The sequence below is a fragment of the Prunus persica genome, chromosome G7 (genome assembly GCF_000346465.2).
Source record: "Prunus persica cultivar Lovell chromosome G7, Prunus_persica_NCBIv2, whole genome shotgun sequence".
In the NCBI taxonomy this organism is placed as follows: Eukaryota; Viridiplantae; Streptophyta; class Magnoliopsida; order Rosales; family Rosaceae; genus Prunus; species Prunus persica.
The window spans coordinates 21,159,829-21,179,721 of record NC_034015.1 but is presented as its reverse complement, the minus strand read 5'-3'; the positions used below and the strand labels follow the sequence as shown (position 1 = coordinate 21,179,721).

At 37.5% G+C, this 19,893-nt stretch overlaps 3 protein-coding genes across 8 annotated transcripts; 1 reads left to right on the top strand and 2 right to left on the bottom strand.

The window, feature by feature from the left end:
• LOC18771287 (synaptotagmin-5) lies at positions 276 to 5,880 on the bottom strand. Its single transcript, XM_020568126.1, has 12 exons — positions 5,145 to 5,880; positions 4,991 to 5,041; positions 4,777 to 4,897; positions 4,169 to 4,290; positions 3,925 to 4,026; positions 3,594 to 3,668; positions 2,975 to 3,054; positions 2,688 to 2,838; positions 2,357 to 2,587; positions 1,846 to 2,142; positions 1,486 to 1,599; positions 276 to 927 (listed from the first exon to the last, which is right to left on the bottom strand). Exons 1-12 carry the CDS (start codon positions 5,352 to 5,354, stop codon positions 781 to 783), a joined length of 1,701 nt encoding a protein of 566 aa, XP_020423715.1. The 5' UTR covers positions 5,355 to 5,880; the 3' UTR covers positions 276 to 780.
• On the top strand, positions 7,980 to 12,051 carry LOC18771131 (putative chloride channel-like protein CLC-g). Its single transcript, XM_007204206.2, has 6 exons — positions 7,980 to 8,561; positions 8,716 to 8,893; positions 9,159 to 9,421; positions 9,724 to 9,993; positions 10,098 to 11,226; positions 11,689 to 12,051. Exons 1-6 carry the CDS (start codon positions 8,203 to 8,205, stop codon positions 11,821 to 11,823), a joined length of 2,334 nt encoding a protein of 777 aa, XP_007204268.1. The 5' UTR covers positions 7,980 to 8,202; the 3' UTR covers positions 11,824 to 12,051.
• On the bottom strand, positions 12,652 to 17,015 carry LOC18771312 (calmodulin-binding receptor-like cytoplasmic kinase 3). 6 transcript variants are annotated; one of them, XM_020567982.1, is made up of 8 exons: positions 16,625 to 17,015; positions 15,602 to 16,528; positions 15,251 to 15,490; positions 14,694 to 14,953; positions 13,940 to 14,105; positions 13,766 to 13,855; positions 13,328 to 13,626; positions 12,652 to 13,130 (listed from the first exon to the last, which is right to left on the bottom strand). In XM_020567982.1, exons 2-8 carry the CDS (start codon positions 15,912 to 15,914, stop codon positions 12,921 to 12,923), a joined length of 1,578 nt encoding a protein of 525 aa, XP_020423571.1. In that variant the 5' UTR covers positions 15,915 to 16,528; positions 16,625 to 17,015; the 3' UTR covers positions 12,652 to 12,920. The 6 variants fall into 6 exon arrangements, with proteins under 6 accessions (XP_020423571.1, XP_020423567.1, XP_020423568.1 ...); XM_020567978.1 differs by having other exon boundaries at positions 15,602 to 16,573; positions 16,651 to 17,015; XM_020567979.1 differs by having other exon boundaries at positions 15,602 to 16,548; positions 16,651 to 17,015.

The window sequence follows — 19,893 nt, the reverse complement described above, 5'->3', positions numbered from 1 at the left end:
CTTACATTATACATAGCAACTTCACGCACATATTTCACGTTGAAGTCATTATCACAACGAACATGCTTGTTTCCGCTGAACACTAAGAATTCTTTATAAAATAAGGATCACCACTATCCAACCTGATAGATGGTCCCACGAATATATTAGGAGAATATGGCATACAACAGTGACTGAAAAGCCCCGCACTCACTGAAGTATATGCAAATGCAGCAGAAACAATTACATAATGCAATGAAATTTCAACTTACAGAAACTTGGATCCCAAAAAACATATGCAAGTAAATAAGGCAATCCAGTCGCCTAAAATCAATCAATCAATACGAAAACAAGAAAAAGTAAATCACCAAAGCTCATGATGTGGCATCCGATCCTATTAACTTGCATTTTCCACAACAGTGAGGTAGGGCAGGTCCTATTCTATCGATACATAAGAACCCCTCCCTCTCCAAACAAACCACAATGCAACTGAAAAAGATGGGAATGGTAAAGGGGGCCAAAGGTGAAGAAGCAGAATCCTGCTAGCCACTAGATCGATAATCCAATGTGACTCTATGCCATGAATCTGATTGGTACACATTCTATAACTTGATTACATTATGACAGACAGGTGTTACGCTTATGAAACAACTATCTATGTACACCATCCGAGTGTTTTGCCAAGTTTCTGAAACAACAAACTTTTTTGAGGGTGTCCTTTGTGTTCTTTGGATACATCATCTACGGGTGGGTGACACTGATACATCTCCAATTTACTATTAGCCATGCCACGGAGATCTATCAAGAATCACGGTAAATTGGTTGTGGCATCCACTTAAGCTGCACGTTCAATTTCCCAGATTTGGCCCCATCTAGCGGTAGAGAGTCTTTGTATTCCCCTTCTAATATAACCCTAGTGAGGGTCATGATGCATCTGCCTATGTAGTCCTGCACGATACAAAAACTTTAGACACACGTTGCTGCTTACACATTCTCCAAACAAAAACTTCAATTATCTAGAATTACTGATATACTTCTTTATTGAATATACATACTTATTTGAGGGATCCCTCAACTAAAGCTCCCTATACACACACACACCTTCCATTGAGGGATCTCTCAAATAAGCTTATTTGAGAGACACCCTTGTAGGGCCCACTCTGCATTGTATTTCACTAATCCAAAACGTGTATTTTTTAGGTGATCATTCAAAGATCATCTCTACAAAAAATCACTTGAATCCGATATCATTTGACCAATTAATTGAGTTATTGAAATTTTAGTACTTTCTTAAAGCACCGTGTTCATTAAATTTTTTAGGACACAATTGGATGTCGAAACGGTTAAAAATAGATGATTTGGATCGTTGAAAAAAATTTCATAAGGAATCCCTCAATGAAAAGGGACTGATATATATATATATATATATATATATATATATATATATAATTCCACAGTTAGAAATTCGGTAAAAGAAAAACAAATGAAGAACTGAAAAAATAGTACCTTCCCAAAAGTATCATGGTCCCAGACTTCAATAATGAGCATGTCATGCAATCCATCCTCAACAACAAAGTCAAAAGTTTGATTCCAAACAGGATTCAAGCTGTCATTAACCACCTGAGAGAGGAAAAGAATTTTAAGTATCAACAAAACCTATAACTTGTGCAAGCAGATAACCACACACAAGAATCTTGGAGCAAAATTAAACAAACCAGAAAAAGGACCTCTATTAAGTTAAAACATCCTGTGGAAGCAAAGGAAAAAACTAAAACAAGGCAGCAAACTTTACGAGAAATGGAAACTGCAAGCATTACTTTGTAGAAAAATAAGGTAGTTGCAGTCTTTGGGCATTCAAACTCTTACCCTAGTTTTGTTTTTTGTTTCTGATTTCTTCAAGGTCAGTACCACATAAGGATCAGCTTTTCCTATCAGATCAACTGGCGGCAAGTCTTCAGCAGATATTATAGTAACAGAAAGTACACCTCTAATTATGACCTCCTTTCTCTTCTGTGTGGCTTCCTTTGGAGTTTCAGTAGCTTCTGTTCCATTCATCCCACTTTTAAGTACCTTTTCCAAAGAGGTCATTGAGAAGTTGGGAGTAAACGGGTTGACAAAGCCATTCTCCATGCCAAATGGACAATATAACAGCTCCAAATGTACCTAAAGCAGGAATATAAATGATAAAACTACTTAAACAATGAAATATCCTTTCAGAATATATCAGAAAAGAAAATACAACGTGGGTGGGAGCAAATAATAATGTGATCCAATGTACTCTCAAAGCCTACTAGCCATCCAAAGTAGGATTCATACAGCATCTCTAACTTAATTGCTACTATTTATTGATCCAAAGGATGGAAATTAGTTTTCTAACCTGCCCGCGGTTTTTATTATCTCTTTGGACTTCCAAGCTTTTAACCAGCTTCAACCACACATCCTTCACTTTACCAGGCTGAAGTTCACTTAGTAGTACATGAGCACATCCAATGAGCTCAGATGACTGAACTCCCTCATCATCATAAACTTTAACCACCAGATGTTGAGTGGATGCATCTTCAACAATAAATTCAAAGTGCTCATTCCAGATCGGATTCAAATCATTGTTCTGAAGAGGGAGAGAAAAACATATAATTCCCTCAAAACCAATTAAAACAAAAGGAAAAATATTAAAATGCATGGACATATAAGAAGAGCAGAAAACTAACAATAGTTTTGCTTTTCTTCATTCTGTCCTGTAAAGGTCGTATGTATACTACAGCATAGGGATCTGACTTTCCAATAAGGTCTTTATTTGTTAAATCCTTTGCCTGCACAAGTTTCACCTCTAGCATTCCGACTGGCTTTAACTCCAGATCACTAACCAACAAAGTTAATTAGAACAGGAAAAAAAATGTTGTAATTTTAGAGGGCATTCACATGCCTCTCTCTTCTCAAGGTAAGATTAACAAGATTGATAGGTGAGAAATTGACAATCCTCTATATTCTACTTTACCTATAATCCCCAGGCAAAATGGGAACAACTTTGCGAACAGGCCATGCAATTGAATCCTCAATCGCATCCCGTATCATCCCCTGTATAAATATTACACATCTCAATTAAAGCATGTAGGATTAAACAAAACCTGCATCTATTTCATAAGACCTAGTAACTCTTATAGTAATGGAAAATTACTGTATATTTTTTTGCAAACTATGTATGATAACCCAAATCCTGCATATATGAAATAATACCTATTAAGTCTCATAGGGTTGAAAGACTACTAGATATATTATTTGCAAACCCGTCCACCATTCAGATTGTTTGACGTAATTTAGAAGGAAGGATGCATGAAACCCAATGTCTGCATGTGAGTTGCCAGACATTATGGGGAACTCTATAACATCATTTTGAGCTGAGGGCACATTTGTACAAGTTGCACTCTGTAACTCTACATTCTAGTGTCTGTATTGACCGGGTCAATCCTAAATCAAATTTTCACTACAAACCAGAACATTAAGTATGAAAACTCACATTCCCAAATCATCATATAAAGTACTCAAATGAAGATCATGCCACATAAGAAATTAGAAATCATAAATAAGTGAAAAAGAATTGTGGATTTTGCTCAAACCTCAATTGCATCATAGATCCCAGGTATTGTAGATATGTCGCCACCCACAACTTTAAGCCTAAACTCTAAATTTTTCTGCAAATAAAAAAAAACACAATCGCTAAATCAGAGTTATTGGATATCTGCGGTGTAAGGCATTTGGCAGGGAGGGGGAGGGACCTGCCTATCTAATTGCTTTCAGATAGCTAATCATCAGAACATCTATAATCCTACAAATATGCTAATGTTAGTGTAGATCTTCATATCAACAGAACTCTTTTTTTGTGTGATACGTGTACCACTCCTCTCTTCCAAAATCTTTCAAAGATGGCTCTAGAAAGAGATAGTGCACCTTTTCTCTCAATGAATAGCAAACAGCTCCAAAGCACGGAAACTCATCAACCAAAGGCTTGAAAATCAGCCTGAATACCCCAGTGAATCCAATATCTTTCACCTGAAAATCAAAGTATGGATTAATTCATAGATAATAAGAAAACATAATATAAATTATCATTCTACAAGAAGGAAACCAACTTCTGAACGTTGAAAAGGGCCTCCAGTGAGTAGAAGCGAGAAGGCGATAATTTGTAGATTACCTGCACAGGTAGGCTTACACCAAGTAAAGTCTTGATAGCAAGTATTATACTTGGATTTCCATCCCACTGCATTTCCAACTCCATTGTAACACCGTCACCTTCATCTTCAATTATAGAAACCCCTAACGAAAAACATCAGCTCATTAATGAATGCTTTACAAATGGTTCATTTAAAGCTCTCTCTTAAATGATATTAAATACCATAACAAATTGGAAGATTACAATCTACAATCATCTGTACAATACATAATGCATAAAAATAGCACGGGAAGCATACTATCATGCTCACAGCCATCAATGCGATTAAACTTAGGAAAGGACTCTATGAATATATTTGAACGAATGAATTATAGATGAATGTAGGCGTTAGCTTAGCTACATGATCAAGTTGGGCGTAACCAAAATAAGATGAAAAATCAAATATAAGCTAGCCTCTAATTAACAAAAGAAATAGATAAAATCAAGTTATGGATCCATAACCTTAACCATGCAAATAAGGAATGTAACATATCTTGGCGAAAATTAAGGAAAATCCAGTTTCCAAACGAACACCAAGGGCCTAAAAGATTCAACCACCTATCTTCGTGCGTTACATAAATTGAACTAACCTGTAAACTGCGGTGCCACGGTACCAAGAGTGAACTTGGAAAATTTGAGTGAGGACAATATCATTGGTCTATACTGCTCCAGAATTGGCTCCACTGAAGTCTTTATCAGCTCAGACGCTGCCTGCACCAACATATTTAGAAACCGAGCTTACAAAATTAACGAAACAAAAAGAAACATACTGGTAACAAATAAGCAAAACCCAAAAGGAGTTACCTCATTAACATAGGGCCAGATCTTTTGAAGATGAAGATTGAGCCATTTTAACTGAAAAACAAAAGAATCCAAATAAACATGTTAGTCCCGCTGTGGCTACCGCAGATGAAAGTGAGAGAAAGTAGAGGAAGAAGAGGTAGAGTTGGGAGCTCAACTTCTGTCTGTGGGAGAAGACGACCCAAGAAGGGTAATACTCAGAAGGTAAGAGCTTTCTAGAATCCTCGACAGTCATTCGAGCAAAAGCAGCTACAGTTGTGGCGAGCTCGGAACGGAGCTTGGATCGGTGGTTCTCCAAGCGGACAAACACCACGATAATTGCGAGTCCCACTAGAATTCCGAGCACTAATCCGAAAACGAAGCCCATTGGATTGGATTGGATTGGATTGAGAGCACAGTCGAGATTTTGGGGGTGCTTTGGTCGGTTGGTGCTTGGTTGGTCAGAGAGAGAGAGAAACTGAGAGACTGAGAGAGTTGGGCGAAAAATTGAATTAAATGCAATAATTAGATTAGAGAAGAAGATGGGTCTAAATTGTAATGGTGGATTTGATTTAAAAAGATTGATGTAATATATTATCTTGTAACGCTGTTTTATTAATCTTTTTGCCTAATTTCTTTGTTGTTGTGATTGTAACTTCGTAATGAAGGTTGGGCGGACAAATCGGTGGGGTCTTTTGGTGGAGAGAGAGAGAGGAGAGAGAGAGAGAGAGAGATGTGGCTGTCTGTCTCCGGCTCAGATGGTGAAGGAAATGCTTTTCCTCGCCGACAAGTCATTAAAAAACAAAAAACAAAAGAAATAGCTAAGACTTATCAAACAAACAAGGAGGAAAGAAATAACTGGACCCTTGCTTGTGCCATTTTTTTTTTTTTTTTGGGTTTGGTTTGTTTGTTTTTTTGCATGAGAAAAAAAGTAGGGTACTGACATGTAGCATATTTGCGCCACCTGTTTGCTTCTCGCATGATCCCTGCAATATTTTAATTTAATAAACCTTGTATTCTTATTTAGAAAAAATTAATACTTTAAAAATAAAAAGATTTCACTTCCTTCCCCTCCCCCGCACCGCACGTGCAACCATGAAATTAAAGAATGGAAAAATATATTACTAATATAATAATAAAATAAAAAGAAGCCCAATGGGCCTGTCAACAAGGACAGCCCATTAGTTTAGGAGGGGAGGGAAAAGGGGGTGGAATTCTACAGTGATGGTTTTATCTAAAGTCAATAGATGAAGTCTTATCTCTTAATTGTTGCATCAAATTGGTTAACTGTTGAATTAAATTGGTTAATTTGATCCAACGGTTAAGAAATAAGATTTCATATATAGGTCTTAGATAAGACCCTCACTATAAAATGACTCGGAAAAGAAGAACTCAGTGTATGGAATTAAAGTAAACCCAACATTTTGACCCAATTTGAAGGAGAAGCCCATTTAGTTGGTAGCCCGTTGATTTATGGGTCAGAAGAAATTACTTGATGATTCATTCATATCCTACAAAGCCCACCCATATACTACAACTGCGGAAATGTAACTTCAAAATCAAAATATATCCAACAATTTATTCACCACATTACATTACATTTCCAAGTCCAAAAAGAAATTGGACCGGTAGCTAGCTTTCGCACTGAAAATTGGACTGGTAGCTTTTTAGGGTCTGAAGAGGATGCCTATATAGCCCAGCACTAAGCAAATGTGGGCCCACTACGAAGAGACAGTTCATATGTAGGGATCCACAAGGCAGGAAACTTTGACTGGTAGCTTTCTTTTCTTTTCTTTTTTAACTTATTTTATTTTATTTTTTGTTTTGATGAATAAAAGTTTAGAGAGAGATTAGTTATTTTCATCATCAGCGTCAGAACATATCTACAATATCGAGTCAAAAAGACTTACATGTAGTACCCAACTGTTATACACACTAATAAATAATCCAGTTGTTTGAATTCAAACGGGCTTCTTATAATCACAATAAACTCTTGAGTTTGAATTGGAATTAAACGAACAATTGGTACATTTTAAAAGGAAACGTAACCAAAACATTATTATAGATTGATTCAATTCAACTTACGTATCAAAGAACGATTTGGATTTGAGTTCCGTATTCTAATGATCCTTTGAAATAACATTCTGCCTTGTGCATGCAATATGCGATGCGATCTGAGAGGGGCCCCACATGTTCAAAATGGTGGGTGAACAAATGAAGAGACTAAACGACATCGCAAAGGATCATGTCCATCATTTGCTGCACTCAAAGGGCCTCACTCCACATCGTTGAGGGCCCGGGGCCCACACATACGAAGTTTCCACCTCCTACGCTCGCGAGTCGCCACTACATTTTTTTGCCCTCCTCCGTGGCGTCATCACTCACACACACACTCAGCCAAACCACGCGCTTTTGCACGTGACATTCAAGTTCTTGTTCTGACCGAAGTAAGAAATAAGAAATAAACAAATATTTTGTTAGATTGGGACATTTATTTTTGCTACCTGCCTGTCATCCTAGGTGTGGTATTTTGCCCTACTTTTTAGGCAACGCTCAAGATAGAGGAGGAGGAGGAGGAGGTAGGCCAGAAGAATCCAGGCGACGTGACAAAGCTGGTAGATACCTAAATAACCAGGGAAACATTTACATGAATGAGAGTAATCAGTGCACAGCCTGGACTAGTATAAGAGAAGCTTTTTGGTTTCATTGTTTTGCTCAGTTTTCAACTTTACTCATTGTCTTTTTTACTTGCAACTCATCTTTTTTCGCATTGTACAAAATTATCTCAAATTCGACTCTTATTTTTCACACGTAAACGTAAGAAAAGATAAGAAAATACTTATTTTGACAGACAGTAGTTTATTAAGATAAAAAAATACATAAATGATTTTTTTGGTTAATAAGAAATCTTTTTTTCTTTTTCTTTTTAATAATTATAAATTATGTTGGAATGGAATCGGCAGCAGCGTAGCAATACCCAATAGCAGAGAGTCCTCTAATTATAGCAATTCTGCAAGTCAGATAATTGACCGGGAGAGCTCACAATTTCACAAACACAATAAAACACAACAAAGCTGTAACCAAAAAAAATAAAACACAGCAAAGCTCAACCCCTTACTCTCACATCACTCATCGACTTCACCAATTTATTTTCCAAACCCCTCTGAGTTCCGAGTTATGACTCGGAATTAATGCTCCGTCGGTAGCCGTTACTGAACCTCTGCAATCTCAAAACCATGTCAGTTAACGGCAACAGCAACGCCTTTCTCAATGCAGAGGACCCGGAATCCATCACCGCCCCATTAATCTCGGGTCAACGATCAGCCCCGAACTCCACTTCGCAGGTTGCTCTGGTCGGCGCCAATGTCTGCCCCATCGAAAGCCTCGATTACGAGATTTTGGAGAACGAGTTCTTCAAGCAGGACTGGAGAAGCCGTGGGAAGATGCAAGTCTTTCAGTACATATTCATGAAGTGGTTCTTATGTTTTCTCGTTGGTCTCATCGTCGGCCTCATCGGTTTTTGCAACAACCTCGCCGTCGAAAACATCGCCGGCATTAAATTCGTCATCACCTCCAACATGATGTTGAAGAGCAGGTTCTCTAAATTTCACTTCAATTTTTAAAGTTAATTCCTTTTTCTTTCTTCGTTTTTTTAATGAGCTGGGGGGGATAAGAACCCCAAACAAACACCACAACTACTTAACATTTTCTTTCTTCGTTTTTAATTTGTCTTTATTATATTAAAACAGGTTTTTGCTGGCGTTTATTGTCTTCTTCTTCTCCAATTTGGCTCTCACTCTGTTTGCGTCTATGATCACTTCTTTTGTGGCGCCGGTTGCTGCGGGCTCCGGCATACCGGAGGTGAAGGCATACCTGAACGGCGTCGACGCGCCGGGAATATTTTCCATAAGAACTTTATTTGTTAAGGTGACTCACTGACTCTGATTTCAGTGCTTTTGGATTGTGTATAAATTGCTTTAGTAAAGCTGCTCTTGCCATTTTCAATTGTGAATGGGGTTTGCTTAGGGTTGTGTGAAATTTAGCAACTTGATAGTTGGTATAGCGCCATTTTCATTTATGTTTGTTTTATGTATGGATAAGGTAACAATTCTGTGCTTTGGACATCATATACATTGAGATACTACATCAACAGAAATTTGGATTTTTCATTTTCATTTTCCTTATTGTACAGATTGTCGGTAGTGTTTCTGCGGTGTCATCATCTCTTCTTATTGGAAAGGCAGGGCCGATGGTGCATACTGGTGCCTGTGTTGCATCATTGTTGAGTCAGGGTGGATCAAAGAAGTATGGTTTGACCTGGAAATGGTTCCGGTATTTCAAGAATGATAGAGACCGTCGGGATCTCGTAACGTGTGGATCAGCTGCTGGGATTGCTGCATCTTTCCGTTCCCCTGTTGGTGGTGTGCTGTTTGCTTTTGAAGAGATGGCATCTTGGTACACCAATCGCTCTATCCAAACTTGTTTCTTTTTGTCTTTGCTTTTTGTTCATAATACTAATAAAAATTGATTCTTTTAAGACTCAACTATGCACACTTTTAACATCCTGTACAGTTATATGTCATATATATTTTGTCGCAATTTCCAGCACTCTCAGATGGAATTCAAGACCTAAGCATATGCACTGGTGGGGGAAAACCCCAAGAAAACAAACCAACTAAACTATACTACTAGATGATAAAAATTGAATTCATGAGATTAGCACTTTGTTTGAATCCAACCAAGATTTTGTTCTGTAGGTGGAGAAGTGCCCTTCTGTGGAGAGCTTTCTTTACAACAGCTGTAATTGCAATTGTGCTCCGGGCTCTGATTGATGTTTGTTTAAGTGGCAAATGTGGGCTATTTGGTACAGGGGGGCTGATAATGTTTGATGTCTATTCAGCAAGTGTGTCATATCACATTGCAGATGTGCCTCCCGTGCTTCTCCTTGGGTTTGTAGGCGGCATATTGGGAAGCTTATATAATTCTCTATTAACAAAAGTTCTCCGAATATACAATCTCATCAATGAGTAAGCATTTTAGCGTAGTGATGTCTATGCAGTATTAGTGTTTTCAAAGTGTTGTGAAAAACCATAATTTTCTGACTGATCACCTTGATGTTTTCCTTGGCCAGGAGAGGCGTCATTTATAAAATACTTATAGCTTGCACAATCTCCATATTCACATCTTGTCTTCTCTTTGGATTACCGTGGCTTGCATCTTGTCGACCTTGCCCAGCTGATGCAGCAGAAGCCTGCCCTACAATTGGACGGTCTGGTAACTTCAAGAAGTTCCAATGTCCTCCTGGTCACTATAATGACCTTGCCAGCCTCATATTTAACACGAACGATGATGCTATTAGAAACCTTTTCAGCAAGAACACTGATTCTGAGTTTCATTTTGCATCAATTATCATATTTTTCGTCACCTGTTTTTTCTTAAGTATCTTTAGCTACGGGGTTGTTGCTCCTGCTGGTCTTTTTGTACCTGTTATTGTGACTGGTGCATCTTATGGGCGTTTTGTTGGAATGTTAGTGGGTTCACACTCGAATCTCAATCATGGTCTCTATGCTGTGTTGGGTGCTGCTTCTCTTCTTGGTGGAACCATGAGGATGACTGTCTCTCTATGTGTAATTATTCTGGAATTAACCAATAATCTATTATTGCTACCATTGATAATGGTGGTTCTTCTTGTTTCCAAGACCACTGCTGATGCGTTCAATGGCAATATATATGATCTGATTATGAAAGCAAAGGGTCTTCCCTATCTGGAGGCTCATGTTGAACCATATATGAGGCAGCTGACAGTAGCTGACGTAGTAACAGGGCCACTACAACTATTTTATGGAATTGAGAAGGTTGGTAATATAGTACACGTTCTCAGAACTACAGGGCATAATGGGTTCCCTGTAATTGATGAGCTTCCGCTTTCTGAATCCCCTGTTTTGTTTGGTATTGTCCTCCGTGCCCATCTTATTGAATTGTTGAAGAAGAAAGCTTTCGTGTCCACCCCAGTGCCGACGAGCACCGATTCCTTTAAGCGGTTCTCATCAGAGGATTTTGCCAAGAGGGGTTCAGGCAATGGTGACAAGATAGAAGATATAAAATTGAATGAGGAGGAGTTGGAAATGTTCATAGACTTACATCCATTTACTAATGCTTCACCTTATACTGTTGTGGAGACAATGTCACTAGCAAAGGCTCTCATACTTTTCCGAGAAGTTGGCTTAAGGCACCTTCTAGTAATACCGAAGATTTCCACGGTAAGTGATTTTGTCCTCTACATTTGCTTTTATTACAACTACAAAATATGGTATTCTGAAGTATCAGTTGTGCATTGCAGCGCACTTGCATCCCCAAAAATTTGTGTAGTTCACATCATTGGTTGTGCTATATATGAATCACCACTTCTTGTGCTAATTGTACATCAATCCATCTAGATTTAATTCTTTCTGGTCCCAAATACTTCTCTGCCTCTGTTATATGATTCACTGTTCTTGCTATTTCTGTTCAATGGGCCTCTATCTCGTATATCAAATTTTGGCTGATAAGGGTAAAGTACTTGTTCAGCAGTGCTTTCTGTATCGTATGTGTATGCTGTTATGCCGTTATGTAGTTAGTGCTCAACATCTACAATAGCTTCTGTATTTGTTTACACGTTCTATTTAGTACTTCTCACAGTTTTCTTACTGATCGCTTGTAATAACTATGCTGGTCAATTGCAGAGATCTCCTGTTGTGGGTATATTGACAAGGCACGACTTCATGCCAGAACATATATTGAGCTTGAACCCTATGCTAGTAAATAGCAGGTGGAAAAGATTAAGATTCCGGCTGGCTCCTCCGGCCAAACTCTTTTAGTGGATTTTACCCTAGCTTTGTAGTTTCCCTTGAAGAAAAGCTTTTGTATATGGTCTTATTCAACCTGCGACTCGCAGTATCTGCGCCGCGGTATCAAATCATGACGAGTCCAGTATCATTATCTTTCAAATTATTCATGGAGTCCAGAGCTTAAGAACTAAGGGACAAACTAGTTTAGGTATCAGAATATAAATATTATTAACCCTATAGTATATAAAATGGCTTAACGAGGTACGCAATTCTCTCATGATGAACTGTGAAACATGACATTTTTGCTTTCCGATGAAAGTACCATATTATTCAGTTGAGAATTTTGGCTGAAAAAGTTGTCTTCTTTAGAAGCGTCAGAAAAGGGTGCAAGTGAGCCACATTATAATTACTTCGGAGTTTAGAAGGGCTGGTCTTTACAGTTTTTAACTTCAAGTTGATTTTTCAAACTAAATGGTTGAACCCACACTCGAATAATAATAAAAGATTACCGCTGCACAAAACCCCTTTCCAATACTTAAAAATCATGCCAAAAACTCTGGTGAAAATGAAAAAGGTGGAACTAGATTGGGAACTTGCTTCTATTGCTATAGAGAGAGGTGCTAGATCATCGAATTTGCCAGGAAAATAATGGAAAAAGGTGACAACCAGCCAACACGCTGAACCTCAGAAAATCAGACGAAAACATTTATAAGAAAGTTTGCACGGTCAAATAGGAAGGCTGGTAAAACTCAGATGATTTATGATCACCGTTTTGGCACTCTTGGTCAAGACAAAAAAACAATGAGAAACTAAGTAACTAGGCTTTGTGTCGTAATTCCAGTCCGAATCTTGAATCTATTGTTGCTGAATTCTGAATCTCTTTTTCCGAGTGATATCAACACTCAAAAACTGCGAATGTGTTTGCTTTTATGCTCCTCAAGGCATGTCGTTGTTTTGCAATAACTAGTTTTAAAAAAGGTATATTAGACATCCACATGCATGCATGTTCAAGAGTGAAAAAAGATGTCGACAAAGAGGCCTACATGAAAAAGCAAACTTTTGTCTGTGACCAAATTCGTTCTTACAGGGCAAGTTTGAGGGAAGGAGGTGCCTCTCGTATTATACCACTAGCCTTTCTTGACACTTCTAAGATAGTCTGCTCTTATTGTCCACAACTGCTCTCCCACTGATTTCATGTCTGGCCGATCAGCTCGAACGGGGGCAGCACACTGGATAGCCAAATCAAAAATTTTCACCAGTACCTCTGCATCTACAACTTTCTCCAATGCAGGATCAACCAATTCCACCGTCCTTCCTTCATTCATCTTCTTGAAGGCCTGCGGAATGTTAAACCATACATAAAGTTATAAACAGCTATAGTTCAAATTTAATCTGGATGGAAGGGTTATCTAGCAACAGACATAACTGAAAGTATTAAGAGAGTTCTGCAGCATGCATGTTGTTCCATGTTCTAACTCCTAAAGATATGCTACAAAATCAATTACTTATCAAGGGAACAGAAGAAGATTGTTACCCATCTGAGTGTCACCCGCTCTTCAACAGATCTTTTCAACTCCACTGGACGACGGCCAGTTATGATTTCTATAAGTAATATCCCAAATGAGTAAACATCACTCTTGGGGGTGAGTTGATAGGTTTTCATATACTCAGGGTCGAGGTAACCGACAGTTCCTTTCACTTTGGTTGAAATGTGTGTTTGTTCCGAGTCCACCGGACCAAGCCTTGCAAATCCGAAATCAGCCACTTTCGCTCTCATGCTTTCTGTCAGAAGAACGTTGGACGACTTCACATCTCGATGAATGATTTGCTTTTCTGTCGTGATATGAATACCAGATTAAGCACCAATCAGATTGACCAAAGAAAATCAATTCTTCATCTCTAACCAGACAACTAAACAAATGAATAAAAGACCAGTGGATCTTTAAAGTTCTAGCAATAGTATTTTTGTTACCTGCATATAGATGAAGATAGGTTAAGGCATGAGCAACATCAATAGCAATTTCAAGTCGCTGATTGAACTCTAGGATTTTCCCGTGCTGACCTGGCAGTATAGTAGCATAATTGTTTATGATAGCATAATTTATAGATTAAATTTTGGATATTTCGGTGCTTTAACTAAGCTTACCATCCAAATGTTCTCTAAGAGTACCATTTGGCACATACTCTGTAATGATAAGACGCTCATTTCCTTCATCAACATAACCTAGTAGCTTTACAAGATTCCGATGATCAATTTTGGCCAGAAGTTCAACTTCACTACTGAATTCAGTTTCCAAATTCTCGAAGTGTTCCTATGACAAAGTTTCCATGTTAACAAAATAGCATTCATTTATCGAATAATTGCCATGACAACAGAAAACTTCCTTATAAAGCCACTCAAATGTTCGATGGCAACATGGAAAACTGGTAAGTCCATAACAAATTATGCTATGTATAAATTCTACTACGAAGCCTACTTTAATTTTGAAATTTTGAACCATGTCACATACATTTAACTTTAGCATGCTACTTTCCTAATTGAACCCAGAATGCACAATTAATCCAATCACTATTAGGGCAACTGAAGAATCTAATTATGGAATATTTATGAATTGTGATTTTTCTGATTGCCCCAGTTTCCTCAAAAGTTTAACATAAAAAACTTTTTCATTTTCAAATATAACAGAACAACAAATTTTACTTACAAAATCAATGAATGAGCTACCAATTACCAAGAGGCCACTGAATTGTATCAATTATAGCCAATTGCAAGAGCCTCAGTAGTGGTACAAGTTTTACTACCTAGCATGTCACCAAGATAGTATTTCCTTTCATAAACTAACCAGAAATGACCAATCTTTCATTGAGTACCCACAAAAAAGGATTATGATCTATTATACCTTCTTAGCTCGTTTTATAGAAACCAATTGGCCATCGTCTAGCCGGGCTCTGTAGACAGTTCCAAAACCTCCTTCACCTACTTGTTGTGATTGAGAGAAGTTGCGGGTTGCTTTGGCAATCTGACTCAAACTGAGATGTACTGATCCAAGTCTACTGAGTTTTGGAGAAATTGAAAATCTAGGACTAGGTGGCACACGAAGCGGACTAGCTGGGATCTTTTCAGGAGCAGAATTCACTTCAAAAGAAGAAGCTGAATCCACTGCAAGAGGACAACCAGTTTTAGTTTAACCCAAAAAAAAAAAAATATTGAAAGAACAAAGTCATAATGAGGAAACAACCAATATAGAATAGACTAGTCAGTGGCAACAAAAATTCAATTATTTGCAGAATTGCAAATAAAACAATTTGGACAAGTTTGAAAGAATTTTAGTCGAATATAGGATGAATGTATTTAAATGTTAAACTGGAATATAATTGGTGGTTCTCATCTCCAGCAACCTGAAAACCTATAATTATTGATTTCGGGTACACAGACAGGCAGATATGAGAGACTAACTTGAATTTGGGTCCTTAGCAAGAACTTTGTGAGCAGCTTCTCTCCTTTTCTTATAAAAGCAGGGACACATGAAAACACAACATAACAAAGACATTGCACCTACTGCCATTCCAACTTTTTTGGTCATGGATACAGATGCAACCCCGTTCTTTTCTTCTCTATCGTTGGACGTGGTTTTATCCCTTGACTCCTTCTGCAAAAGTTTCCTTCCTGTCCTCAAGTGAGAACCAACTGCAAAAGCTGCAACACTTAACAATGGTCCTAAAACTTTACCTAAATTCCAACTATGAACTACAATAGCATCATTTAAACAAGAAACACAAGCAACATATATATAATATCAATGCATACCTAGTGAAAAGTCTGATACACAATGGTTAATGCCAAGGTAACCCTCCAAAATGCAACCATTTGCATAGTATGTCTCAAGTGCCGTACAGAATACAGCTTTCTCTACTGAATTCCCATTTATGTAATACAGTTCATGACCATAAGATTTTGAATAGGCCAAGTGATCACTGCAAACCTTTGACTGTATAACAACCCCAGAGGAAGAGATTGCTGGCAATTTCACCAGAAGCAACAGACTCAACATAGTGATGGCCGTTCGGAACGGAATAATGTGCTCAATTTCCATTTTCTGAATGAAAAGATGATGAAACATCTCTGTACTCTTGTATTCGTCTCGCCGCCCTCAAGTAGCTCACTAGTTTCAAATTCAACCGTTCCGATCGCACTGGATATGCAAATTAGTGTTCGACCGTCGCTTTCAAATTCATCTACAGAACCAGTTCACGAGATTGACAAAAGAGAGAATCCCGGACAAGTAAGGAGCAGAGCGGAGATAATGATACTTTCTTTTTGGCCAGTAATGTTACTTGTATATTACGACTTCAAATTGCTCCAAATATATAAGTTTATTATGTAACAATCACTGAAATGATCAATTCGAGCCTCAATTCATGACACACTAGTTGAAACCTTTAATAGACGAAGCCTCAAAGGGGTGATGATTGAGTTGGAACTTGGATGTCATAAAAAACGGTTAGTTCCATATACCATATAACTTGATGGGTCCACAAAAATTCAATCAAAAGCCTTCAGTATCAGTACCCAGTTCACAATTGCGAAACAAATTAAAACCCAGCTGGTAAAGTTGCCCAAAAATCAATCCCACGATCTCCAAGCACCAAAATTTCCAAACTTTTACTGAATTGCTTGAGATCCAATTCACAAAATCACAAGCTCACAGTAAAAAAAACCCAACATTTGGTAGCTCTACACAAACAGCAAGACAGCTTCAAAGAAAATCCAAACAAAATACTAAATTACACAAGTGGCTTAGCATCAGATATCGGGAAACAAGAAAAGCACCTGAATTTATAGTGAAAGAACCAAACCTGAACAGTGAGAAAGGCGGCTAAAGAACTGTCATAGACAAAACTGGTGCGTTTGATTGCAAAGGAAAGGCCTTAAAACAGAAACAAAGACCGGCCTTACCTTGTGTTAAGAAGCAGATGGTGTATTTTTGATGTAACCCACCACGGCCGTCTGTACGCTTTCATTAATTTAAGCGATAAATATATCCTAGAATTTGGACAACGTTGATTGTTGACCGCTGGGAAACTACGTAGTATGCATCATTCCTGCCGGAGAATACCGCCCTTCAAGGGCTTTTTGGTCATTTCAATGTCTTTTTTTTTTGCTTTTTTCCTTTTCTTTTCTTATATTAATCATCAAACCCAAGAATCTCTGCTGTAGAAGAGGGGTCCATCCCTTTCTCATTGTGTCAGATTTTTTCTTTTTTCATATATTTTATACGCATGAAAATAAAATTCCAACAGAAATCCATCCTCTTTATTTATTTTTATCAATTTAGAGAGAGGACAGAAAGAATAAACATTTATGTAAATAAAAGCTCGAGCTTCTTCTTGTCGAAGTAACAAAGTGTGAACGGCTTTCTCGTGGTGTTGAATTTTCGCAGCTACAATTTACAAGTTACAAGTTACAAGTTGCAAGTTGCTGGTATTTTGATAAATAAAAGGGGCTTTCTTTCTTGTGTTTATATTAGGCCATGATTGGCATTCGATTACTTGATTTCAAAGATGATTGGTTTGGGCCACCAGCACCACCCACCGTTGCTGAAGGCCGATAAAAGCTTCAAAGCGCCGAGTTATGTTTATATTACGCGTCACCAATCTTGGCCTTACGCACGGCACTACGCAATCATTGAGATCCATGATATTGATGTGCGCACAAATTCTACACCTTTTTCCTTCGTTGTCATTGTTAACTTATTTTCAATTTGATTTTGAGGTTGATAACAAATAAATTAAAAAAATTATTCGGGTAATAATTGTAGACTTAAATTAGTCTTTAACGCATCTGTTCATGTAGACTTAAATTAGTCTTTAACTCATCTGTTCATACTTTAATAATGATATAAGAGAAGAATAATAATAATACTGAGTTGCGTATTTAAAAGGAGAATGACGAGGCGAGCACAAACCTAAATCCACATGTAATGGTCTTTCTAAGGCCCAAAACTAGAAAAATAAAAAGCTCGATTTGACAATACCCAAGAAACATGGGCGTGTCGGCTTCGGATTTGGCAGCTAAATGTGGGCTAAGGAATCACCTTCGACATTAGTTGGGTTGTGCTTGCTTGGCATAGTCTACAAATTAACAAATATAATGAGGTTCAGTTAATAACAGCGGCTGATAACTGACTATTGTTATTACTGCTTGAGGAGAATGCGGGGACACAGACTCTGATGATTGCTTGCTTGGTGGGCCGTACAAAAGTGTAAAACTCAATAGCGTTGATAGCAATGCAATCGGTCAACTCCATATACCAACCAAAACTATCCTTTATCAGAATCAGATGTCCTGGCTCTCGACAGGCCCAACATTGTCCGGACCGGTGAAATTCAAGAATATTTGTCCTACATTTGTAGAAATAAGAAAGAGTGAAGTCTTTATAATTATGGAAGTTCCACACTTAACAAATGAAAGTTGGGTCAAGTGAAAGTCAATTAGGCTTGAAATTCGATTTGGACATTGAATATCTATATAATATTTAATTATCAAAAAGATGGGCTTAGGGCACTTGGGCATTTCAGATTTAAATTAATTTTTTAGTTTCGATTTTCTAAAATTAATTCGGATTAGTTTAATTAACTGTTTTCTAACAGTTGTGACTCTTCTGATAAGGTTTTAGAAGTTTATTTGAATAAAACAAAGCTTCATTCGTCAAAAACTGAAAAAAGCTAGGGCTTAGAATACAATTAGTTGAATCATGAAAGGCAGTCCACTTGTAGAACTTCAAGCATCGATAATGGGTGAAATTACTGTCTTTAGGACATTGCATTAAATTTGCAAGCCTCTATCTCGAATCCAAGTCAATTCATTTATTTATTATTTACTGTATTTCAAATTACAGTTTGTTTTAAATTCAATTTCGTTAATATTGATATATACATATAATAGTTTTTATTAGTCACTAATTGTTGTTGTTCTAAAGCCACCTCCAGCGCAGGCCCTTTTGCCAGGGCAAGAGGCCCATTTGAAGGGATTTGGACCTCCAGTGCCCAACCAGCAGCCTGGGCAAGGCCTAGGTCCCACCAGCCCAGCAAGCCCAAAGGCTGATCCTGTCTGGACTTCAGCCCAAAGGTGCTAACATCAATGAGCAAAAAAAAAAAAATCAAAAATTACCAAAAAATTATGGATGTTTTCCCTATAAATACATAACAATTTTATTCACTTTCCCTATAAATACATAACAAGTTTATATTTTGTTGTATATTCTTTTTCTTTTTTTTTGCCTTTGACCTAGTCTTTTGGGGTGGAACCAAAAAAGATAAGGCTGCTACTATTTATGTGAATAGTAATAGCCATTGCCTTACTTTTGCCTTTGCCTTAGCCTTTTGAAATAGACATGTTCTAAGAGCTACAACAACATCCGGGTTTCGTTGGAGAAGCTCGGAGTTGTCAAGACCCAGAAATGTTGCATTTTGTAAAGTATAGCAGTCTCTTCTCCTATGCTATATTGAACCTTTGCCCTCGAAAAGTTTGTTTGTTTGTTCGTATTCATGTTCCTCATTTCTTCCAAAGTAAATCCTTTGTTATTTTGTCTCTGGCTGGCTATATTTCCTAATTCATTTTAAAATTGCTGGAGATGGTCAGCATCATATCCCATATTCCTATGAACCTTTCGTTTTACTGGCTTTCCTTATCCAATTGCACAAAGCTCTTTGATGTATATAGGTATCTAGCTAGCTACGTCTTATTATAGGAGGAATAAGCCCAGGAAAAGCACCGACTAATTCGTACTTTCATTTCATACGACTAAGATACATGTTAAAAGACAAAACCCTTTTAACACTTTTGAATTCTTCTGGACTACATCAATTTAAAGTTTTGAAAGGCACGTGATATGTGATATATTTTTGCGAAAAAATCATCTTGCGAATATATGGAGTTGTTGAGTTTTAACTCAAGCGACATAAAACGAGAAAATAGAATAATTATTAATTATAAATATGAATTTAAAAGATCGTCTAAATAACCTTGTATAGGCAAAATTATGAGAAAATACCAATAATATTAATCTTGACCCTCCCATATGTTATGTATACAAAATG